The 26,981-nt window shown below is 34.5% G+C and overlaps 1 protein-coding gene and 3 non-coding genes across 5 annotated transcripts in view; all 4 read right to left on the bottom strand.

The window, feature by feature from the left end:
• LOC148702441 (zinc finger A20 and AN1 domain-containing stress-associated protein 9-like) overlaps window positions 1–25,708 on the bottom strand; it is a 68,769-nt gene extending 43,061 nt beyond the window's left edge. Inside the window, exons 1-2 of one of the 2 annotated variants that reach the window (XM_088704199.2) lie at window positions 25,597–25,708; window positions 23,847–24,635 (exon numbers count right to left, since the gene is read on the bottom strand). In XM_088704199.2, the coding sequence (XP_088560325.1) occupies window positions 24,106–24,615 (510 nt within the window). In that variant the 5' untranslated portion in view covers window positions 24,616–24,635; window positions 25,597–25,708 and the 3' untranslated portion in view covers window positions 23,847–24,105. Of the gene's footprint in view, window positions 24,636–25,463 lie in introns of those variants that run through there. The other variant, XM_088704198.2, reaches the window with a different exon arrangement.
• LOC120112667 (small nucleolar RNA SNORD24) lies at window positions 2,353–2,434 on the bottom strand. Its single transcript, XR_005514242.2, has one exon. It is a non-coding gene; the product is annotated as a small nucleolar RNA SNORD24 (small nucleolar RNA).
• Window positions 2,587–2,671, bottom strand: LOC120112624 (small nucleolar RNA SNORD24). Its single transcript, XR_005514197.1, has one exon. It is a non-coding gene; the product is annotated as a small nucleolar RNA SNORD24 (small nucleolar RNA).
• LOC120112688 (small nucleolar RNA R12) lies at window positions 2,853–2,933 on the bottom strand. Its single transcript, XR_005514259.2, has one exon. It is a non-coding gene; the product is annotated as a small nucleolar RNA R12 (small nucleolar RNA).
• Window positions 25,709–26,981: the final 1,273 nt, after the last annotated feature.

Raw genomic sequence — 26,981 nt, 5'->3', positions numbered from 1 at the left:
CGAGGCACCCACTTCAACAGAACCCATCGACCAAGGCTCCAAATAACGACTGCAACTTTCTCCCAAGGCTGCCTACCGGCTTTGATTAGTCCTCCGACAATTTGAGGACCATCGCGAAGTGCCTCCGAAGGTTCTCCACCTCCTCCTCCTCCGGAGGTTCGCCACCAGAGCGCCCTTGCAAGTCTATTGAAAACCTGCAAGCTAGATTTTATGATCAACTATTGAATGGAAGGTTGGTAACTAAGCCTTGAAAAGCAAGACAATTCATCAGCCAATAACATAAAAACTCTAGAATACAACTCTAGAGTACGCATAGCAATTATCAAAGAAAGCAAGTCATGGTTACCAAACCTAAATGCTATACTAGCTTAAACACTATGGATCTGTTTGATACTATTATCATTTTTGTGACTTTCTTTATCCACAAATTAGCAAAAAGTAGCATGGAGCTTGATGTGGCTGACAGCATTCCCATGAGACTCAAAACTATACGTTCATTATGTTTTCATTTATTTTCGAACGCAATAAGTTTATGTTTCCAAAGTCTGAGAAAGTTTTGATCAAACAAATTTGAAAATGCAAAATGGTTTCTATCATGCAGGTTGTTTGTCTATTGTGCTTTCTTCTTGGGATTTTGAAAATAGAAATAAAAAATGAAAACAATATCAAATGGGCTCTCAATTAGTCTAAGCTTCATGATAAGGGAACAAGTTTATTGGACTAATCTAGGCTTAACTGATATAACGTTTATCCAAGAAGGAGTATAGCCATGAGATGCCATGGGACTGAGCTTAATCTTAATAAATTATCAAAAAACAACAATGTATCAAAAAGAAAAAATCAATATACAACTCTCTAAAAAAGTGAATGTCTCTAAAATTTTCTTCTACAAAAAACTAACATTAATAGTTTATTGGCTTGAGCCAAATTGTCTATAGTCCAAGCCAGACTATGAAACCGTAATATTCATTACATGCCACCACTCACCCAGGTGCATTACCATTGGTTACATTCATTGTGTGCTGATTTCGAAAATTGAGCCCATAGGAATGCGCCTCAAAGATTGGCAGCATCAACAACCATTCTAGCGCATGCAATAAAGACTATAATTTTTACCTTCCAAAGTATAATATCAGCAAACAGCTAACAAATAACAAAAATTTGCCCCCAATTTTTTTTAAAATAACAAGATGGTTGTACCATCTGGGTTGGTTGGTTGAATAGATTTTGCAACATTTTGAGTTTAAATCAAAACTGACTACCTGTGGATGACAAGACAAATGGGATAGATTCCAATGGATTTATATTGCAGCATCCAAATAAAGGGTTAGCAAAAAGAAAGTTCAAATCAGCCATCGGGATCATCAAGTTAGACAGGCATCATAGGTATAAATTGGATAAAGGACTGTCATTGCAATTTAAATCATTACAATTTTTCATGTAAAACTCTAGATTATGTTTCACGACATGGTGCTAAACTTCAAACCATTCATATTAAAGATTATTTTACCATTTAGATGGTCATCACAAGCAAAAACTAGTGGGTTACTCCAATCTGACAAGATAAGATGGATGGGAGATGGGTCGAAAGAGTTTGATCATATTTCAAACAATTGTAGGATTTGCACATTTTGGAAAAGAGTTACCAAAAACAGAAGGTTTAATCCATACAAATGTCAACATTTTATGCTCTGCATCTTAAAATATGACTATGTTAAGATTGAACTAAATTATAAAAAAAATGACTTGAACAAAAACTCAAATGAGTTATGACCAATTTTGACTAGAAGAGATATATAGAAGGATAATGTTAGATTCCGCAGCATTCAACATATAATCCAATATCTAATGCATGGCATGCTGAAGTAAGTTCAGTCTCATTCCTCAATCAATTTAATTTCTCCAAACATTATAAGTTGAGTGTAGATAAGATGACAGAGTGGTTGTAACAACAAATTCAAAGAATCAACCGCTTTCCCCAAAAATTTTATTTTTGTTAGAAAATAAAGAATATATCCACCGCAAGTGCCACATTCTTAACTAGCACCATCAACCTGTGAAAAATTTAAAAATTATCAGCCTAATCAGTAAAATCAATTCAAATTCGACTAATCAATTTTCATCTTTCAAACCTTGATCAACTTATGGTTGTGAAATTATAAATATAAAATTTTTAAAAGACATGTCTAAAAATATGTTATACAGATCCAGATGTAAAATGATAGCTAACTATTTAAATCCAACAAGCATGTATTCTAAAATCCTAGTATGAAATGGTCACAAAATTTAAATTTTTACACAAACAAGATTTAAATAGAAAATGAGATTTTAAACAGAAAAAAGAAGAAACAGAACCTCAGAGATCTTGGTAGTTGATGATCATCAGATGGGTCACCCATCAAGAGCAACAAATATTTTTCTATCATCACAGGCTCATGAAAGTATCTAAACTATGCGAGTGTTTTTTGAGACCTGATGACATTTATACTATGCGACCATAGTTTAAATCTTAAACATACAGAAATTAAATAAAAAAGGAGATTTTTAACAGAAAAAAGAAGACTTGAATAGGGTAGTGGAAACTAGAGCCTCAGAGATCTTGGTGGTAGATTGTCATCAGATGGGTTTCCCCATCAAGAGTAGCAAATATATTTTTCTCACATCACAGGCTCATTAAAATTTTCAATAGAGTGGAATTCGAACCATATGCTACCAAAATAGAAAAGAAAGACAAGCATGTAGAAATTTAAAACGAAGTCGATAACGAGCATGAGAGGAATAACCAAAGAAAATCAAAAACCAAACTTTACTTTGACGAAGCGTTATCTTCGTAATGGAAGTGAGTTGGCATAATGTTTCAGAAGTAGCTGGTTAATAATATCATCTTACGGAAATCAATGGGAATCCGAATGATTTTCTTCATCATCCAACATCACGCCTATAGAATACATAAACCAAATCACAACAAACAGAAAGGAAAAGAAAAAAAGAACGCAAAAGTAATCGAAGAAATTGTTGAAATATATCGATAAAACTGGAAAAGAAATTGAAGCAATTTACCTACCTTGTCACCGAAAAACCCTAGAAAGGATGATTCGGAGCTAAAGGAAGGAGAAACATTTGGCCTAACGATAGATTCCTTGCTGCACCCAAAATCCAACAGCAAACAATTGCAATATTAGGCCATCCTTAAACACAGCTAAAATAAACAATGGATGAAAACAACATCATTCACTAACAGAAACCATAGAAAAGCTTAGCAAATATCAGAGAAGCGATGTATGACCCTGTAATCTAAGAAATTAGCATAAGATCTTCCAACAGGAGGAAAGGAGAGAATAGAGATCAAATCAAAAAAATCAGGGAACATGGAAGAATTGTAAAAAGGGCTTCTCGCCCAAACAAGCTGAAGGGCGAGGAGCCGCGGAGACCGAGAAAACCCTAACAAGCGTTGGCGCTGGGACTCGGTTTGTCGGAGGGCTCTTGATCCAATTTATAGGCAGTGGGGCCTGTTTCTGGTGTCCCGCGGTGGGCTTTTAAGTATACCAAGCATCACCAAGTATGAAATTGGGTTTCATAATGCATTCCATGTTACTCGGTCGGTATTCTCTTCATCGCTCTAAAATATGACTCTTTTCATGTGTTTAATTATGGAAAAACTAACATCCCTCATGGTTCGTGTTCAAAATATTTTTTGACCTAACTCAGTCCAAAAAAATAATAATAATAAAATTCTTCCAATTAGAAACCTGACAAGCAACCAAACTCCCAAAGACTCTAACTTTGAGCCAAAACAAGTGCACAAACTCACAGAGCAAGCTCTCGTGCAGCTCTCGGGCTGCAAAATCTCCCGTTCTTGTCGATTTTGTGCGACGCCCCTCTCGGAGAATCCGAAGTGTCTGCTACTTGCTCTAAGGCTTCAGCAACGGCGAAGGGTGGCGAAAGGGAAAGAGAACCTCGAGAAGACGGAGGAAACATCAGGGATTTTATAGTTCTTGGCTTGAAGTTTACGACGAGGAGATGTCTCGGAGAAGAAGAGGAAGAGGAGGAGGAGGGAGAAGAGCTGCAGAGGTTGAAAGGGAGAAGGGGTTTTACGGAGAAGAAGAAAACGGCGGAGCTCGCTTCCATTTTTTTGTTTTCCTCGGAATATCTAGAGATAAGGTCCTGTCGTTTGGGGAACATGATACTTGTAGCTTCCTAAGATTTTGAGGGCACACCGGGGCAACGGAGGGTGAATAATTTTGTAAAATATATCTAGCCACCTGGCAACAACCAAAATCGATGCTAAATATCCAGCTCCTCCTAATTTTTTAAGTTTTACTAATAAACCATCTAAACTTTCTTGTTTAAAGAGTAAGAGAGGATTTTTCAGATCACGCCTAATTAATTAAGACAATAAACTTTATAATGATGGAATCAGGACAGAGATCAGGTTATTGCTATCAACTTTCAATAACTTTATCAATTAAACGGGTCACGCTATACCATACTATCTACTCAAAATGGTTATTTTTAATGCAAGCTTGTTGATCATTTTCTAACCTATCCAAAATAAACATGCTTAGATGCAAGTTTTTGAAAACTGAATTGGACTTAGGTTGGTTGACACAAACTCAATTATAATATGTTAGTTTTGGGTTTAGCCTATTGAATGCTATGGATCACAGATAGTGCATAAAATTCTAAAACTTCTAGATTAGTGGTAACATAAATTCAAAATGAATAGAGAAGTCATACAATTAATGATTGGTAAAAAATAAAGAATAATAAAAAAAGTTGGGTGGTTCGACCCTAAATTGATCTTCTTCTTTCTCGAACGGATTTTTTTCGAACTTGAACTTCGCTTGCTTGGAGGCATCTGGAGGCTCACGCAGCACAACCGGCGAGCAGAGCCAACCCCAACCATTACAGTCACGAGACGCGCGGGCGTGCCATACCAGAATGCTTCTTATCTATTGCTAGAAGCGTTAAGCTTTGCCAGAAGCAAGCAAGATGAGGTCGCTCTGCTCTTCGTAGACAAGGCTCGTTACGGAACGAGCTCATGTAGTACTCGCCTCTCTCTCTAACAAAGGATTCAATCCATGGTGCAAGAGTGTTTAAGTTTTTATCATGATTTTTTTACTTTAATTTCATATATATATATATATATATATATATATATATATATATATATATATATATATATATATATATATATAATACACATGTGTATTATTTGGATGCTCAATCTATGATCCTCTATTCCTGATCCTTGTCTATTGAATAGGTGAAATCATATAAATGAGTTTGCATATTGGATATAAGTCTATATGAATTTACTTTCCTAAGTTTCTAAACGGGTCAAATATGATTTTAGGATTTTTTACTTCAAGTTTACGTATATCTCTTTTATACACGCACGTGTATTATTTGGATGCTCAATCCCCTATTCCAATCCTTGGTTGTTTTTACTTTTAGAAATATATAATTGAATAGGTGAAATCATATGAATGAGTTTGCATGTTGGATATAAGTCCCTATGGATTTACTTTCCTAAGTCTGATTCGAAATGGGTCAAATATGAGTTTAGGATTTTTAGCCTACCCCAAATTTGATCCAACCCTACACATGCATGTATTTTGAATTTGATAGATATTTTATTTATCCTTTATCTCATTTCTGTTTTAATGTTTTTTTGCACTTCAATTTGTAGTACCTTTCTATTTTTATTTTTTTAATATTTTTATTTATTTCTAGATGTTGGTTGTCTAATGGAAAGAGTTGCAGCCCTTTTTTTTCTTATCAAGGAGTTACTCTCTTTGATAACAAATAATTGGATGCTTATTTTGAAAATCCATATTGAGAGATTTGATTATCCCATGAAAACATATTATTTTTTTATGCTTTGAGTAAGAAACCCCAACTTGCGAATGATACTCTTGTATCATTTTTGTCATTCTTAACAAATTGAATGATTAAGATCGACAAGTTTGTGTGCATGATCAATCATGTAATGGAAGGATTTTAGCTATTAAAGTTATTATATCTAGGAAAAGACTTCACTACTATACTCACACAAGTGATATAACCAAGATGTAGGCATCATCTAATCACATCTTGACCAAAAACCATCCTTCTTTCGTTCTCTAATTTTGTTTATTTATTTTCATTGATTAAATTTGATCTTCATAGAAATAGATTTTTCATGTTATTTCATGAAAAATGTTAAGATTAGATTTTTCAACATTGGTTCCAAACTTTTCTCTTGATTTTATTATATTCATTTTTATCTCATATTAGATGAATATTACTATCTAACCAAAAGACTTCTACTATGACTAAGTAAATAGGATTCAATATTGGTGAAGTGGAAGGATAACCAATAGTACTCACTCCACATCTATAGCTCAACCACTAAGAGAAACAACAAAAAGAAAGCTTTGCTAAGCTATTTCTTTAAAAGATCCATAGTAGGAAATCAAATCACTTCAATTTGATCCAATTTTAAAAGATCTTTTTCAAGCAATCCAAGTCATGACAATTGAAGTCTAGATCAAGAATATTTGGATGAAATGATGATAATGGTCAAAGCTAATGCTAAAAACATAGAGTCAAAATGCATTTATCTTATTATTGGTAATTTTAAGACAATTTAGGAGTCATGATAAAGACCAATCAAAGGGGAGGTTTTCTTCATGCAATAAGAAGTTCAAGCAACTTTTGAAGCAAATGATATTGAGCATGTTTGCCTTGTCTTCTCGAGAAACAAATGGATTTTTTTTTGCAAAATTGTGCTCAAGTCTATGAAGATCTCTTCGTCAATTGGGGGAAATCAACTTGAATCAGATTTTTTGAGGAACATATCAAGAGAGAATCCAATTTGGCCATAAGAATTTTGTCATGTTAGATAATATTTGGTAGATTGAACATACAACCATAATAAGTCTACTTAATAAAATCAACTTAGAGAAGGGGTTCAGTCCAATTCTCATCCAGATTTTGGCCAAGATTTCTCCTATCCTTTTATTTTAAAAAGGGAATCTCCAATGTGAAAGGCCCTTAAATAACTAAATACCACTTGTAATCTTTTAAAGCATGATTATTGGCATTCATATAAGAAAATATAGTCTCCTCTTATATGCCAAAACATTAAGAAAGTTAGTTATCAACTTGATTGAAGGAGTTGGTGGGGGCCTTGTTCTTTCAATCAAAGCCTTCAACTAGGAGGGTGAGAGAGAGAGAGAGAGGAAAGATTGATAATAAAAAAATTGCAAATACCTATGAGCATCAATTTTCTAGCTGCCTAATATTAAGCTTTTAATACCTCTTACTATTTTATACTTTGCATTTTATATCAATATCTATTTGTATTTACTTTGAGGCATCACTCTGAGAATTTGCAATAAAAGACAATAGCTATTTTGGGGCTTTGCAAAGAAAAAAAGATCTACAACACAATAATGTAGCAATCAAAATATTCTTTTTTTTGTGGAATGCAGTAGAAAAGGTTCTTAATATATCATAACAATGAAGGTATTAAAAGAAAAAAGATTTAAAAATTTATGAAGCCATCCGAATCTAGAGCTACGACTCAAAAGTTTGGAAAATTGTTGAGCCCCAAAGTATAGGACCTTTATGAATTACTAGCTATGTGCTTGCTTTCCTCCTATCCTCAAGGCATTGCTTTGCCTCTTATCTCCCCCAAACTTGCACCGAATGGGGTGATGAAAGAGAACTAAAGAGAAGTCCTTGGTTTTTATTCCTCTATATTCTTCCTACCTTTCTCATAATATCTAAATTTTAACACATGCAAGACAGCTCCAAAACCTACACAACATTCAAGTATTGCAAATGTTACTCTATGTGATTGGCATATAGACGTAAAAATTTAGTCTACCTTATTGTATACCTAATCCGACCTGATCCTAATAGAGCGAGTTTTACTCGACCCGTAGCGGATACAGACCTAGTATGAGTAATTGTAAAATCTGCTTGGAACCTGACCTAGATATATATACCTCTTCACAAATTTTCTTTCCATCCTTTGCCCTAGTCATTCTACTTATGACAAAGATTGAGCATGGAAAAGGTTACATGCCATATGCTTAGTTGTTCATTTCTTTAGTCGATTACATTTCTTAGCTTGGGAAATTTTTGACTTCTTAAAAATCACTATTCTTTTATTATGATATTAAAATTTTGGTTTGTTACGTTCTACGTCTTCGACTCTTATTTTATTTAATATTATGGAAGGTACTAAGATTTATTTTAGTATTCTTTATTATTTGCTTGATTTGTATGAAAAAAATATTTTATTGCTTTATTTGATCTGATCCATTCAACCTATCCTATCTAACTCTACTCACACCGCCCCATTCCAAGGCAAGTGTGAGGTAGGTATGGCTAATAGTATACTCAACCCATTGTAATCCCTCGTAGCAACAACTCATATTTTATAAAACTTGGATTGTAGGGTGCATTTATAAGGTATAGCAAATTAAGCTAGGTTTATTAAGAAATATTGACTTATTAAGACCCATAAGTCTAACCAACCATTATAGAAATTTAAGCCTAAAATATAGTTAATAATACAATTAGAATCCTATACTAGGTTTAGGTCCCCCCTCTTCTCATAATTGCAAAATCCTAAAATTAGTCTAAATCAAGTTAGAAGTTTGAGGGAATAGAAGGGCTTGGCCATTGTTTTCTTGAAAGATTCAGCATCAATAAGATCAATTAGCGACTAATAGGTATGCCATAATAAAACTTATCTCATTGTCCTATGTATTATTGTGATCAATTTTGGCAACACAATTTTTCAAATTTGTGGAATCAAGAGAAGATTAGTTCATGGTAATGCATGGGCCTAAAGAGTTTATTTTCTAATTTTGGATTAAAATAATTATCCTAATTTTGTGAAGGTTCAAATCCTCTCTTCTCTTCATGATCAAATCCATGTTAATATATGATCTTACAATTCGAGTTAATTTTCACTAATCAATTGAGTAAATAATCTTTTTTGGGTTATTAAAGATCTATCATGCTTTCTCTATTATTTTAGGATTAATATAGCCTTATTTTATAATGTAGATAAAATTGTCTTCTTTGTTAAATCCACATTTGGATGGAATCATCTTTTCCAGATAATAATAGGTTTGAATTCCTAGATTCAATCCGTGTTAATCATTGTTAGATTGAATCAAACTTTGAGATGATTAATTTATTAAACAAGAAGAGAAGAGAAGATGAAAATTTTTTAGCTTTCAAACTAGCTTTGTAGTTGTTGGACGGGTTGACAACTAATTATCAAAACAATTGTGGTTGGCTGCAACAGGTATGCAGCCAGTAGGTCAACTCGTATTTAAAATTGATCTAATACAGAAAAAGAAGAAAGCTACCAAGCTTTCTCTATTATTTTAGGATTAATAAAATCATTATTTTATAATGGTAGATAAATCTATCTGCTTTGTTAAATCCATATTTGGATGGAATCATCTTTTCCAAATAATAATAGGTTTGAATTCCCAAATTCAATCCATGTTAATCATTGTTCTATTGAATAAAACTTTGAGATAGTTAATTTATTAAACAAGAATAGAAGAGAAAATGAATTTTTTTTAGCTTTCAAACTGACCTTATAATTGCTGGATGGGTTGGCAATTGTGGTTGGTGGAAGCAGGTATGCAGACTGTAGGTCAATATTGGCTTTGAAATTATTCTTATAGAGAAAAAAGAAGAAAGCTTGGTTCTTCACTAAGAGTCTCCAAACTAGCTAACAAGTAGCCATTAAGATACTTACAGACTTTTAACAGATGGTCATCGAGCAATGGCAGCAACTAGTAGTTGGATTGATTTGAAGCTTATCCATGCCACCACTTCATCCCCTTCCTTCCTAATCATTAGAATGGGAAGAAGATGATTAGTCGTTAAGTCAAGTAAGAGCTAGCTGAATCCGAGAAGGTATATATATTTCATATATTTTTTGCTCTGTGTTTGAACTGCCATCAAAGTGAACCCATACTAAATCCAATCCATTAAGTTTTACAAATTTACGGAAGTTTAAAGCATGATTACAAATATTGTGAAGCCAGCTATGTGAAACTTTGTGATAGGGATGGACTACTTAAAAATTAAACTTTTCTTTAGGGATTTTTATTTAGGAGCCATATAAAGTTTTGAATATTAGCTTATTTAAGCCTGATTTTCATCAAGCATGAACATTTTCTTTGAAAATTCTAGGTTGATCAACGCTGTAGTGGTGACGATTAATATGTCCTAAAATAGACTCTCTAAAATATGTTGATCAGGTTTCAAACAATTGTATGATTTGCGCATTTTGGAAAAGAGTTGCCAAAAACTGAAGGTTTAACCCAAAGAAACGTCAATATTATATGCTCTGCGTCTTAAAATATGACTTTATATGCTCTGCATATAAATCAGTAAAATCAGTAAGATCGAACTAAATATGACTATGCTGTACACCATCAATCTATGCAAAACTTAAAAATTATCTACCTAATCATTAAAATCAATTCAAATTCGATTCATCAATTTTTATCTTTCAAACCTTGATCAAATTATGGTTGTGAAATTATAAATATAAAATTTTTAAAAAACATGTCTGAAGATATGCTAAACGGATCCAAAAGTAAAATGATAGCTAACTATTTAACTAAATATAAAATTTTTGAAAGTCATGTCTAAAGATACGAACTGGACCCATACAGTGAGTCGTATAAAATACATATGATTATGTATGGTTGTTTCTTTTACAAAAGGCGGTTGAGCAAGGAACCATGGACTATGAATACCATTGGATATGACTGTATCCTAAAATAATTATCACTATTATGTATTGCTTATAAAATTGATCAAACAAGTGTTCATATGCAAATAGAGTCCAAATAAAGAAGAGTCATATGCAATAGAAGTTAACTTGTTGGAATTATCCCTAAATAAAAGAGTAGTCAACCTATCCAAATATTAATATTGTCATGCCCCCGGCCCGAAATCGCGAGCCAGGGGAATGCGCCAACCGCTGTACACCCATAGGAAACTCTTCCCACGAGCATGCAAAGCATCTTAACCAACATCTCAATTATATAAATCCAAAATAATTCAGCTAAATAAATGCAATCTTATTCCATTGACTAACTCAAGTCATAAAGTCTCACAGTTCTAAATACGCAGTGGAACAATAATTTACCAACATGCAAAACTTAGTTCTTAAAATAACAAAACCTTGCAATGTCCAACAATCTTAATGAATGTCCAAGATAACAGTTCAACTTAAATAACCCTAATCTAAGATAGCTTGTGCCACAATCCTTCTAGTCGCTCTCCCATTTTGGAACCTCAATAGACTAGTTCTCGAAATCTGTAAAATAACAAGAAATTGTATAATGAGCAAAACAGCCCAGTAAGTAATGAACACTCTAGCTAGATAAATCAGTCAATAATATGTAGAAAATAAATATATATGCAGTTCCAAGGTACAAGTCAAATATTTCTTAAATTTTTAAGATTTTTTTCACGGTTTCGAGATTATTTCGCATATTCGATTCATGTTGTCTATCTTGGACTATGACCATATATTTCCAGTGGTAGGGTCATCAACACCGACTAATCTTCTTGCGGTGAGTCCTTCAGGACAGTCAATTGTCAACGTATCTGTCCCCATTGGCGGGATCCTCAACATAGCCAGGTCGAAGTTCAATTAGTTCTCTATTTCATATTTCAGTTATGAAAACATGCAGTATTAAACCAAATATCATTCATATCTTAATTTCTTTCAATTTATTATATTCAACTCAACAGCCAGGAACTAAGACCACATGTTTTCTGTGGTAGGGTCATATCACCGACTAATCTTGCGATACCAATGTATTAGCCCCCATTGGCAGGGTCCTCAGCATAGCCCGACTGCGAGTCCGAATCTATTACGAGTTATTATTATCTTTTCTTGCATTACGTTCAAGGTTCTAAACCGAAAATATGATATCGAATCAATCAAACATAATCCAAAACGAAAGCAAATACATTCAATCGAAATTATACAATATTCTAAAAATAGACATATAACACCATGCATCGAATTTGTAAATCAAGAATAACTCGACTCAAGAAAATATTTATAACTTGCCAATAAATCTTGAAAAAGATTACATTACTTACTTTGAGAACGTGATCCACAACAAATCCAATTAATTCCGCAAATTCCTCGCAAAACCTAATATCCAAAAATCACATTCTTCTTTAAAAATTCATCACAATATATGTATACAAAATCTTAAATTTTAATATCCTCCCATGGTTGACCCTGCAGAAGTGCCTAGCACCCCGAGTTCGGTTCATACCCGTAAACCGTCCCCTCTCTTTATTTATTTATTATTTTTTTCTTGTTCCTTCTTTTCTTTTTCTTGTTTTTCTTTTCTTTTTCTTTTCCCTTCCTCTCCCGACTCCTCTCTTCTCCTTTGGCGAAACAGGGGGCCCATGACCCCCCTTCTTCTTCTTCTTCACCCCTCTCGGTCGGACTCAAGGGCGACCGTGGTGGCCGGCCCCGACGACGGCAGGAGGTAGCGGAGCAAGCCCGACCACCCCCGGCGGCTGGCGGCGGCGAACACGCCGGCAGCTAGAGCACACAGGCCGAAGCAGAGCACCCCGTTTTGGACCCAAATCCGGCGCTTGGCCGACTCCAAACCACAACACCTCATGGCGAAGCACTGAGAGAAGAGGAAAGGAAAGCTAGAGACTCTTACCTCCGCTCTGACAAAGATCCGACACCTCTCTTCCTCTCCGACGGCAAAGGAAGAAGAAGGCTACCCGTACTAAACAAGACCGACCCAACGGCCCTCTCTCTCTCTCTCTCGAGCGGCAACATGAAGAAGAACCCCCCCTCCCTCTTCTTGGGTGTGGCGGCTCTTCCTGATACCACAAAGGAGAAGGAGAAGAAGCCCTAAAACAGCGGCTCCTTCTTCTTCGAGATGGATCATTCCATCCCGTTGCACGTGAGGCTGAAACTTGGGACTAGGCCGGTCAAGTGGACCGGGCCCAGGTCCAAAGTCTCACATTCCCCCCTCCTAAAAAAAATTTTATCCCCGAAATTAACTCACTTAAGGCTTCAAATTTTGAAAGTTTGGAAATATCATATCATTCCCGAGCTTCTAAATAATCTCCATCTCGAAATGCAACCTCACAAGATTTTAGCAAAATCATGGCATCTCAAAACTTAATCCTTTCCATCTATGATTCATAGCAAGTTTTTTTGATCTCTTTCAAAATAAGACTAACCTTCCAGCCTTGGATTAAAATGCCATAATTCTTTTCTCCAAGAAATTAATTTCTCTTGATTAATTCCACATAGAAATTTAATCGGTTAAATATAAGTAGGAGAAAGCTTTAGTATCAAATGCTCCTCGTTTTTTTCCCATAATATAATGATTAATCTTTGTCTTAGGAAAGCCTCAAGCCCCTTTCAAATAGCCAGATTAACAATGTCAAAATTAGGAATAGGAGATCCATGTTAAAACATTTCAGGTCTAAGTCCAATCAAGTAACCATCAATCCGTTAACACTAAATTTAAGATGCCCAAGATTCTCCCAAAAATTGTCAACAATAGAAAAACCTAGTGATGAAAATTACATAGCTACCTCCAAATTATTCATAGAACCAACAACATTCTTCTCTACTAGAAGACTAACTCAAATCTTTCAATAATTCTACTTATCAATACAACTTCATCTTATCATAAGAATAAGGTCCAATACCTCCAAATTTAGTTCTTTTTGTAGATGATGTAAGTCAAACTTCTCTCTCTCATAAATAAAATCAACGTCTTAAGTTTGAATAAGAACATCAAAATTTTTTTTTGTCAAAATATCAACTGCTCTTGATTAATCGATCTATCACAAGATTAGATCATAAACAATTCTAATCCACTCCTTATAAAATATTCATCAAAATCAATGGATAACCTTGATTTCTTTCAATCAGATAGAGGGTTGATATTAATTGAAGAAGTTCAAGCTTCAAATTCAAAAGAAAAGAGGTCTACACCAAAATATTCGAGACCGAAGGTCAAAATTGATAGCCCATTAATTCTAGTCTCAAGATGCTAAGAATTTCTTTAGCATGACATAAAATTGGAGAACCTAAAATAGTGCAGCGATATCCAAGAATCAAAACATTTGCTTTTTGTTTATCAAAAAAATCTTACTACACAAGAAAATAGATCAATTCTTTTGTTTTTAAAACTTGCCGAATCAAAAAAATAATACTTCTGACCAATTTAAAAAAAAATAATTCAGACCACTACGCTTTCACTGTGCACTCTGATTCAAACCACCAAAATTCTTTGGATTCACTAATAATTTTTGATCAAAATACTGCTTTGTATTATGAACTAAAGAGATCCAAAATTTCAATTTCCATGTAAAGCCTAAAAAGAAATCTTTGATTCTCGTCCCCTAATTTACCTCGAGCACATCCGTCTAGATTCACCCTCGAGTCAATTGATGCATTCAAACCATCATATAGGCTAGTTACTATGATTCAAGATTGATTGAATCTTAATTCTCTTATTAGTTCAGCTAGTGGATTCTAAGTCAAACTACAAGTAAAATCAACCCGAAGAATTCTCTCAATGCTCTTCCAAATTAGAAGCGTTAAATCAATATGAATGAATAAAACCGACTCAACCATCTCTCCTAAAGTTTTCTTCATCGAGATCTTTAGCATTTATTAAAAATCTTTCATCATAACCATGTAAGCTTCTAAAATTCAAATTCTTTATGCAAATCTAGATTTGATCAGCAACCGCAACAATATTGACAAAAGACCCTAGATCGGCTTAAATCCAAACATTGAATTGAAGTTTCATATACATCACATAGTCTCCGATAGACATGAACAAGATCTATTATTTGGAACCAAAGATAATAATATAAATTATTAATAATTCCACCGGGATGAATACTTTCTAATCTCCAATAAAATTATTTCTTCAAGATTGATAATTATTCCTTAATTCTTTCAAAAGCATAAGCTACAAATTTAAGAGAAAAGAGATCTATGCTAAAACATTCTAAATCCAAGATCAGCTAATGCAGAAACTATTAATCCTAGACTTGGGATGCCAAATTTCTCTCTCTCTTTTTTTCATAGCAAATAGAAGAACCTACTAATAATACGATAATATCCGTATCAGTCAAAATCAAAAACACTATCCTTTTCATTGACAACGAAATTCTCCTCAACAAGAAAACCCATCAGAAAATATTTCTCAATCACAGAGTTAGTATCGTTGACCATCTTAAAATAATTTAAACAACCAATATTCTCATAATTTACTAAATCACTTCCATTCAAAATCCCAATTTGCATTGTAATTTGAAAAGATCTAAAATTTCAAATTCGAGGTAAAGCCAAAGAATAATTCTAGAATTTCATCCCAAATATATTTTCCATCTACATACATGATCCACATATAGTTTTCAATCCTCGAAAGAATATTTCAAAGAATATCATCAAATATATATATATATATATATATATAGCCCAAGCCTTAAACAACATTTCATATGTGAGCCTTAACTTGTCATTGAATTAATTAACTTCAAGCTAGAAGTAACATCATAGTACCCCATATCAATCTGAACTTCCAAAATACCTACATTGCACGATAATATTCCATAACTAATACTCTTTCACTTAACTTAGTCAAAATCCAATTAATCATACCTTGGAATACAAATTACTCCACCAAGAAAACTCTCAAAATAGCCTATTCATACTTTGGCTATAAACACAGCTAGCATTCTGATTTCAGCATCACAAAATTCAGATAAGATAACACAAATTTACCACTAACAAAAGTAAACAAAGATATTTGTCTTCTTGCCCCATCTCTCAAACTTTTCGACGAATCCAAAGAATCCTAAAAGCTAAACTCTAATATAACTAATCATTATTCCCTAGTAATCTTAAACCTAAGCTCTGATACTACCACTTAAGTTGTCATGCCCCCGGCCCAAAATCGCGAGCCGGGGGAACGCGACAACCGCCGCACACCCATAGAAAACTCTCCCCACGAGCATGCAAGGCATCTTAACCAACATCTCAATTATATAAATCCAAAATAATTCAACTAAATAAATGCAATCTTATTCTATTGACTAACTCAAGTTATAAAGTCTCACAGTTCTAAATACACAGCGAAACAATAATTTACCAATATGCAAAACTTAGTTCTTAAAATAACAAAACCTTGCAATGTCTAACAATCTTAATGAATGTCCAAGATAACAGTTCAACTTAAATAACCCTAATCTAAGATAGCTTGCGCCACAATCCTTCTAGTCGCTCTTCCATTTTGGAACCTCAATAGACTAGTTCTCGAAAATTTGTAAAACAACAAGAAATTGTATAATGAGCTAAACAGCCTAGTAAATAATGAACACTTTAGCGAGATAAATCGGCAATAATATGTAGAAAATAAATATATATGCAGTCCAAGGTATAAGTCAAATATTTCTTAAATTTTTAAGATTCTTTTCACGATTTCCAGATTCTTTTGCATATTTAATTTATGTTGTCAATTCTGAACTATGGCCACATGTTCCCTGTGGCAGAGTCATCAATACCGACTAATCTTCTTGCGGTGAATCCTTCAGGACAGTCAATTGTCAACGTATCTACTCCCATTGGCGAGGTCCTCAACATAGCCAGGTCGAAGTTCAATTAGCTCTCTATTTCATATTTCAGTTATGAAAACATGCAGTGTCAAACCAAATATCATCCATATCTTAATATCTTTCAATTTATCATATTCAACTCAATAGCCGGAAACTATGACAACATGTTTCCTGTGCCAGGGTCATATCACTGACTAATGTTCTTGTTGTACTAATGTATTAGCCCCCATTGGCAAAGGTCCTCAATATAGCCCAACTACGAGTCCGAATCTATTATGAGTTATTATTATCTTTTCTTGCATTATGTTCAAGGCTCCAAACCGAAAATATGATATCGAATCAATCAAACATAATCCAAAATGAAAGCAAATACGTTCAATCGGAATTATACAATATTCTAAAAATAGACATACAACATCATGCATCGAATTTGTAAATCAAGAATAACTTGACTTGAGAAAATATTTATAACTTGCCGATAAATCTAAAAAAAAAGTTACATTACTTACTTTGCGAACGCGATCCACAATAAATCTAATTAATTTTGCAAATTTCTCGCAGAACCTGATATCTAAAAATCACATTTCTCTTTTAAAATTCATCACAATATATGTATACAAAAGCTTAAATTTTAATATGCTTCTATGGCTGATTCTGCAAAAGTGCCTAGCACCCCGAGTTCGGGTTCATACCCGTAAATCATCCCCACTCTTTATTTATTTTTTTTCGTTTTCCTTCTTTTCTTTTTCTTTTCTTCTTCTTTTCCCTTCTTCTCCTGACTCCTCTCTTGTCGTTTGGTGAAACAGGGGCCCGTGACCCCTCCTTCTTCTTCCCTCTCGGTCGGACTCAGAGGCGACTGTGGTGGCCGGCCCCGATGGCGGCAGAGCAAGCCTTCTTCTTCTTAGGTGTGTATTTCTATAGTTATGCTTGCACCATTTGAGTAATGGCCTACTATGCTCTTGGAAGCGTGAGTAGATAAATAGAGGGGCAGCAAGAAATATAATCCCACCATTTCATCGTCAACGTGCCAAAGAATACCAGTTTGGCTAACATTAGCATTTAACTTCATTAACTTTGTTTTGTCCAATTAATCAAATAATAAAAAAAAGAAGGAAAGAAAGGAAGAAAAATTGCCTAAAGACTATCGTCACGGCCATTAACTACAAAAAAAACTGGGCATACCTATTAAAGGCTTTTATTTTCCATATAGGAGCCATAAATGGTAAGAGCCAGGACTATAATAACTGGACTAAGGCATTACTGAGACTTGAAGATGCTACTAGAATTTGTCATTCTTTTGCTGAAGTGCACTACAAAGTGTGCAGGCAGGAAAAAGTGACAAACTTTTTGAAGCAATAGGATAAATAAAAAGAAAAAAATAATTTGATCATTGTTCTAGACCAAGAAGTGAGTTTGTCTCAAACCAACTCATTTAGTAACTTCTTGTGCACGATCCAGAAAAGCAAGTTACTGGCTTTAGCTGATGTCTCGCTCAAGTTACAGAAGATCTATTTGTGATCACCTATTCTCTTACCATTTGAATGTCTAAAATAATCTTCATAAGCAACTATTGCGAGACTTGACAAGCACAGGGTTTGAAGTGATTGATGCTCTTCATGGTTATGAATACACACTTGACACCAATTCCTAAAGTATTGCCTGTGCTAATAGCGTAATACACAGTATCAGTGGATTAATGGCACGAGTTAAACATGTCTTGACTCATCCTCATTAAAATTAAGTATTAGTTACGTATTTAGTTATGAGATTACAATCTGCTCTGACACATTCTACGACATTCATACATAATAATATCGTATTTAAGAAAGAATGATCTAGAGAATCTTATATAATATTGTTGAATCTAAAATCATAAATCAAATTAAGTTTCCAATTGCAGTTCTCAAGATTTAAAATAACCACCAGATAGAGTTGAAGTTAATTATACAAGTAAACATCTCAACCATACTGGGACTCTGTATGATTTAAATCATGATTAACACAACAGATGACAGGATCAAAATAAAGACACGGAGAATTATAATCGTTATTCACATATAGTATATAGTAAAATTGAGAACATAAGTATGTTTTATATTGAAGTACGCCGCAAAGGCCATTCAAGACAAAGATAACATTTTTCAAAATGGAAGGTCGTGAATGGAATCAAAATCAAAAGGAGAATTAACCCGTCGTTGAGGACTACAACATCTTCTCATTGCCTGAGCATTTTACCATATAGGACAGAAGATCAAAATCAAAAAGAAAGGGGGAACAAATTTCTCATTAATCAACATTCGATACAATTGTGACAGTTGTGTTATTGATTTCAGCAATTAGGTAAAACCTAATCAATCAAGATGTGTTAAAAATCATATGATTGCAACATATTTAAATCCACTAATTAATCTAGTATCCTCTATAAAATTATGATGAGGAATTGAGGATAATGATCAAGTTTTTCTAGGCAAACAAAAGAAAGCTAGAGCCTTTGACAAATCCTTTATTTACATAAGTATATCATGAACAATATCAGTTGTGAAAGGCAAATAAAAGTCAACTACTCAGTTACTTCTTCCAGTTAGAACCATTGCTTTAGTCAAAAGCAAAGGAAAAAGTACCTGCACAAGCCCTTGCATTCAAGCAAAATATAAGAAATGTTATTTGTAGTGATGGGTTACTGTACCACGTGCAACATCAACTTCCATGGTTTTTCCATCGTGACACACCTAGAAAAAAAGACATTGATAATACCAAATACACAAGCCTTAATTTCAACTACACAAACAAAGTAGAGTTAGGGAAGAAAAAGCAGCTCCAAACTCCAAAGTATGAACAAACAGTAGTCCATGAGGAAAAAAACGAAAATAAGTTTTTAGCAGGCCATTGTTTTCCATTTTAACAAAGAGCACAAATGGGCCAAATAAACAAACCTTAACTTTAACTCCACACTAGCATGCATAAATAGAATTGCAAATATAAAACATGAGGTAGCATCTACAATGGGAAAAGGCATTGAAGACATCTTGCAACTTAAAAACGCTATGGCCACTTAAGAGGAGCTCCTGCACTTTCTATCGCACCTTGACATCTGGATCCCAAATTAGGAAGCCCCAAGTCAAAAATACTTATATCAAACTCCAAGAATGGGTAAATGAGAAGCAACAAGCAATTTCAAAAAGCAACAACCAATTAAATTGGCTGTACAGTGATTTTTATAACAAAGTGAGGATGCGAATGCAATAGTCCAACCTATTCTACTAATCCCCCCAAGAATTACTGAAGAACCTAACAAGATCAATATATAACCAACCATCCTTCCAAGATCATACAGCTGGTATCCAACAATGGCTGCTCATCAATACTTAACCAAGAACCTAACAAGAATGATATTTATGCAGCATCCTACTAAGATCGGTTAATAGGTATCCATCAATTCAAAAGGAAGAGAAGAGTAATTAACTGGTGTAACTTGTCCACAAAGATAAACTGTGAATGAATGACAACTTCCTATCACCATGATTCGATGATTTGCAGCGAATAACACTACATCTTGAAATCGGTTGACAAAATAAATGTTTCAGAGACAAAATAGGTGAATCTGAAAAGATCTCCTGTGGAATAAGAGAGCCAAGTCATATCCGAAAGTGAGTAAACTAAGAAGTTTGAAAGAAAAAAAAGAAAACTGTAATTAAATAGCTCAGTCCGGTAAGTGATAAAATATTGCAGAACCAAGACTTCAGCTGCAACCAACGTTTGCATTTGATTTCTATTTCATATGTGTAATGGAAAAACAAATATTGTGTTTAATATGATGATAATAAAACTATGAGACCATAGGGAACAGTCAAGAGAATATAGGTCAACAGTCAGCAACACTAAGCTAGAGAAAATAAAGTGAAGAGAGGAATGCAATAGCACACATACAGCAGACAAGCCAGGTTTATTCCTCTAAACCTAGTCCCTGGAGGAAATTAATTGAAAATCTCCAGTAACAGATACCATAAAGAAGTTGATTATAGTAAAAGTGTTTACAAAAAAATGAAATTGCAAAAGGATCAGACGATTTAAGACTACTAATACCATAAACGAACTGATACAAAGCAAAATCTTTAGTAAAAGATACTAACATCAGCAATAAAAACAGGTCAACTATCAAATCAATACAGCAGAAGTTCAAACCAGAATACACCTCTAGAGAGTGCTGGTATTCCATTTCTCCAGTGTTATCAGCCAACAGAGCTTTGTATTCCTCTCCCAAGGCATCCTCATCCATTTCCATCAAAGGAAACTGCATGAACCAGCACGTTTATGATAACATTCATGAAGCAGAACAGACTTCTGTGGACTGACCTTGGAAGAAATGATAGCCAATCATCTATTAATTTGGTTTGATGGACTCCCTGGAACACTATTAATTTGGTGCTTTACTTGCTCAACAAGCTGCTTTGACTATTAAGAAAGAAAATCATTTGCATTTTCTTATTGTAGCATGCTCGACTTATAGAACATTAGACCCCATCCATAATTGTAAATTGATTCCACCAATTGTAATCAAAGAATGCCTTGCTGCTTGATATATTAATTTCAGATTTTTTTTGCTTCTACTTCTTCAAACGTATTTTTTGCAGACTGCAACTGAGTCATCAGGTCCTTGGATCTCCCACTCATCTCATGTCCCTGCTGTTAAAGAAATTAATAACACATGGTAATTTAGAAACATAATACCAGCATCTCATGCCATATTCTCCAAACTTGCTTTTTTGCAAAGCATAATGCTTCTGTTTCCTGCATATAAACAGTTAAAAACATAAATAGCAGCAGATTGCCCAACCAAATCAAGAGAGGACTTTCCGAAGAATATTACAAACATTTTCATAAGCAGCTGTTTCTTCGGTATTAACTATCAAGCATATAAACTCTGATAGAATAATACGTAGTTTTATTCTTCCTCAAAGGAGAAATAAGAATATCCGGCTACACTATTCCACCACATTCTGCTAACGACAAATTACACGTAAACCAACAAGAAAATAATATGCATCAGAAGAATCATACCATCAATATAGCTACCCATTGGCTTAGAGGAACATTCCTCGATCTACATTAGCAACATCATCAAATTAGTGGATAGAACCTGTAATATTCTTATCTAATTAATAGAATAATGATTGTACTTTGAAAGAAGAAATTAAACTTTATTGTACAATCAATGCTTTTCACTGGAGAAAAATGAACTCATAGAAAAGAATAGCTGAGCTTAGTCCAACTTGGTGCAACAAGAACCGCAACTGAGGACTCCAACTATCATGATCTTCCTGAAAGTAGACCTTCACAAAGAAAGCAATTTGGTACTGCTCCTATTTTCATGTTAAGCCTGCACAGCTTAACTGGTCATTATACATGGAGAGCTCATAATTCTCTCTTTTTTCTCTTTTCTTTCTTCTCTCTTTCTCTCTTCTCTCTCTATTTCTCTCTCTCTCATTGGGTCAAAGGATTTGTGGAAGAGGGATTCAAGGCACTCAATGGCAGACCCCCTGGTGAACCCCAATAGAGAGTTCTACGCAGTTGATTTTCATTTTATGATATTTTAATATTGAATTTAATTCTATAGAAGAAACAATCCTTTGGATAGGAGAATGTTGAACACGTGTCTTGACACCACAGTTATTAAATCAAGGTGTGGATTGAGTTGAGTTATCATGTGGTGGTAAGAATTTTCGGATACTAATCACCTATATATAAGCTATTTTGTGCATCAGTGGTTTTGCTTGGTATGATATATGATGACTACTTAATATATAATTATTTGTTAAGTATATATATCGATCTTTATGAATGAATGTATCATATATTACTAACGTTGAACTTTGATACATGCATGCATTGAATTTTGTAAAAGAGTATGATCTTAAGTTGTATTCACATAGCAAGCATGTAATTGAATTGTATATCCGAATGATGTGTTGTGGTATTCTAGACTAGTCACGTTGTTGATTCTCCGCCATGGACTTGAAACGTAGTACTTGTTGATGCCCCACCAAAGATCAAAAATGTAGTAATGTTGACACCCCGCCATAGGCTAGAAATGTGGTACTGTTGATGCCTCACCATGGGCCAAAAATATGATTGTCGTAGTCTAAAATTGAGAACCTAAATATTATTGGATCTGATATATGCTAATTTGAGATAATTATTTGATATGATTTATTACATTAAAAGATGTATGTTTGCTATGCTTATTTTACGATTATGATATTTTCAGGCATGAAATCTATATAAATAAAAATTATTTGATAATCTCTCATTTATTATTATTATAAAGGTATGGGTGTATAGAAAATTTTACTATCCTGGAAAGTTTATAGCTATCTATTATATTATTTTTTTAGAGTCATAGGATGCAGAGAGTCGGATGGGGTGAGCGTGAAGTTCGTGCATTAGAGTTACTAATTAGCTAGTTAATTTATCTTTAGATACCAATGAATATTTAAAAATTTTGTAATTGAACAAGTTGGTTATTGGATTACAGTGGATTTATTTAGTTGGATTATTTTGAATATTAATTGTTCATTTAAATTTTTAGAGTTATTAAAAATTTTATCTTAGGTCTTGCATGATCTCTAAAGCATCGCTCTAGAATTCATGTGGCCATATCACATAATCAACCCATGTGACGGGTTCGAATGCGACAACCTTTGCCATGGAAACTTGTGAACTATAGGCACATCGAGAAGCTGTATAGGGTCATCCACTAAAGATCCCATACCTCTTGTTAGACTTCAAGGATATGATCCTTGAGAATCTACCAGATAGACTCACTCCCATGCAAACATGCAGCACGCTATTGATCTTGTATTGGGAGCTTCATCATCCATGCTATATTAATTGTAGAATGCTAATTAAATTATTATATGATAATTAAATTTTATGCTATATTAATTTGTATTCTTGAACCTATTTCAGTATATTTTATGCTAATTAAATTATTATATAATTGCAATTTCAAATGCAAGGAACCTTTCAAATGCTAAACTCAATATACAGGCTTGACATTTAATCATAGGTATGGTAAATTAAGATCGTGATATGAACCTTCTCACACTCAGATGAGGCACTTTGCCATCCCTCAACAACTCATGTCATTTACAAGCATCCAGTATGGATCAGGCACAAATAAAATCTCTTTGGGAAAAGCTCATATTAGAAAGGAATGGTATTTAGCACTTAATAAGCAAAACATGAATGGTTACAAGGCATTTCATTGACACTACTAATTACAATAAAAAAATAAGAAAAGGACTTCACTTCTAGTGCTTCGTTGGAAAGAACATTGACTAGGGGATCAACAGAGAACTAACACCAAACATATATGCCTCAGAAACTAGGAGTGACCTCCCTTCGATCCTAATAATTTCAATTTCAGACATCAACTTAAATTTTCCGAATCTTTTCTGCCTTCACGACAGGATTTTCTTTGGCTATATACTGTCGACCAGCACTCTTGTAGTCAAACGAACATTCATGGGCCTCAGAGTACCGGTGAGCTGAGCAAAATGTGCCTCCACACCGGCATTTAAACCCAGTCAACCCAATCTTTTTCCGGCATAGCAAGCAGCGATTTGCTGGTTGCTTGTTGCAAGCATCCTCTGATTGGTCTTTGCAAACATTCATGAGATTGCCTCCATCCAACTTATCAGACTTTTCAATACTAGGTTCCAATTGCACAGAGGAAGAAGCAGTAGGAGCTGCCTTCTCAACTCCTATAACAGGTGTAGCAGCAACAGACTGTTGCATCATGATGAAGTCTCTGTAGCACTTGGAGCACAAATTATTGGTCATTGCACTCCCGAAAAAGCCACAGTTATTGGCACACAGAATCGGACCTTCCGGTGTGCAGCATTCAGTCTCCTCGGTCTCTTTGTTCCAGCTATCTTGTGCCATGTTTCACAGTTTATAACAACCTAACAGTCCAAGAATGTATCTCAATTTAGATATGAATCAACCTTGAAAAAAAGAAAAAAAAGAGGTAGTCCAGGAAGTAATTTTCTCTTTGCTTCAATGAATTCTCAAAAACTATAACCAAAATTCAAATCTATCCAGCATTGAGAATTGCAAGTGCAATATCAACTGTCTGTCTCTTTCGATGTTTTAAGTACTTATATCACCATGTAAAAATTTACAATTTAGTGAAAGACTGTAACTTAGGAGCAACTTGACACCAATTAGGGAACAGAAAATAATTAAGACAACAAATCGACATCCCTAAACCCTTTACTGATACCAAAGTTTCAGAAACTGGGCATCGATCCCATACATAGCAAGAAAGACTCAATTACTTGATCACGGAATCGGAAATACTACCCGGTTCTTGTAATAAATTGGATCAATCAGATGGAAAGGAAAAGAAAAAAGAAAACAAGAAAAAACCAATCTTTAGGATGACAAAAAAAAAACTTCTTCATCTACAATCAAAAGAACCCCTTATCTAACTCATGACAGCATCGACGGGTGCAGAAGAAAGACAAAAGAAATCACAGAGTCCCAAACCAAAGAGAGACTGGATTTTGTCGAATTAGAAGCCAAAATCCATGGATTTCTGATCATCAAATGATACCAACACAGTATTTACAAATTAACTATTTAAAAAGAATCAATCTATTAAAACAGAATTCAAGAAGAATCAAGAGAAACGCAGAGATAGAAAAACGCCAACCTCGTTTTTTATCTAATCCGGAATAAAAGCATCGGAAGCAAAACGATTGATCGAACGGGAGAGAGATAGGACTGACCTTGCTCGGAATCGAATCTATTATTCGGGGCGACGGCGGAGGAGAGACGAGACGAGAGAATTCCTGTTTCAAGTCTGGGTTTTGAGGTTGGGAGGTTGTCGTTAGGGTTTTGAATAAATAGATAGAAACTTACCAAAAATAAGTACGTAGATGCGAAGTAGGATTGAAACGACAGCTCATCGGTCGCGTCTGCCCGACCTGCCCGGGACCTCCCGATCAGCCGCCCGGGGCCTAGCCGCTTTTTTTTTTCGCTGCCGAGAAGGAATTTTTTTTCTTTTTTTTAATAATTTTTGTAGGAGGAAGGGAATTTCTTTATTGGGCCTGGATTTGAGATTCTAGAGAAGGACAACAACTTTTAGTCAATAGAATTAAGTGGGGTGACGAGGAAATAAGGTCAATTTGAGGTAAAGTCCACCTTAGGTTCAAACATCATATGCCATGCCAATGTCATTATTCGATTTTTCTAAGTACTAATTATCTAAGTTTGATATCAATGTAACATAATAAATTCATAAATAAGTAATAAAACAGTAACATAAAAAAAAAATAATGGAAAGGATCATTATAGCTTAATTTATTTTAAAACTGTTTTTACATTAGCTATGTACCCTGTTTATAGTTATGGAATCCTATAAACATTACCATGATTTTTTCCATGCTAAAAAAGGTAGAAGTCAAACTTCTTTTCTTACTGAAAAATAATCATAGAAAAAAGTTTATTTTGTTAGAGATGGCAACAGGTGTATAGATTGTGTAAGCCATTACTCATTCCTATCCTGCAATTGAAAACTATATACTCATATCTACCAGGCATAGTAGGAATGGTTAGATAGGATGAGTTGGACGGATCGAAGAGGTAAAGTTATAAAACTCCTTTTTTTTTTTGCTCACAAATCAAACACCAATCATTTTTTCAACTATTGCTTTTTTCATTGCATTAACAATCAAAAGAATCAAAACATAGATTGGGATGATATTTTCATGAACTAATTTAATAAGTGTTTTTGACTATAGCATGCAACAACCTTCAATTATTCCCAAAAAAAATTGCATCTTAAAAAAATAAAAAAGAACTTCAAGCTGGGATTAAAGCTGCAAATGGGTCGGGTTGACCCGTGACCCATGACCAGACGGTAAGAGTCTTAGGGTTCCTAGTTCCTTGAAGGCGGAAGCGGCTCTCTTTCTCACACACACACAGTGAAAATCATAAGGGTTTCGCTGTTTCGAGCCTTCGAGTTCGAGCTGGAGCCATGGAGGCAAGGGAGAGGGACGGACGAAGAAGGCACAAGGGATAAGGGAGAGAGAAGAATGGTGGGAGAGAGAGAGAGAGCAAGAGGGGGGAGGGCGGTGGTCAAAGGCGGAGCTCCTCCGCCAGTGGCGCTTAGGGTTCCAGCAATGGCGCTTAGGGTACCGGCAGTGTGGCGGTCATAAGCTTCTTCAGTTCTTCTATAAAATTGTAATGCCCCCTACATTCCTCCTTATCAAATCACTCGTAGGTCTTTGCTTCGTTTCCTGCAT

The sequence above is a fragment of the Phoenix dactylifera genome, chromosome 9 (genome assembly GCF_051530095.1).
Source record: "Phoenix dactylifera cultivar Ajwa chromosome 9, Ajwa_hap1_PhDact_Kaust_v1.1, whole genome shotgun sequence".
In the NCBI taxonomy this organism is placed as follows: domain Eukaryota; kingdom Viridiplantae; phylum Streptophyta; class Magnoliopsida; order Arecales; family Arecaceae; genus Phoenix; species Phoenix dactylifera.
Note: the sequence above shows the minus strand (reverse complement) of the source record. Positions and strands in the feature narration are given on the sequence as shown.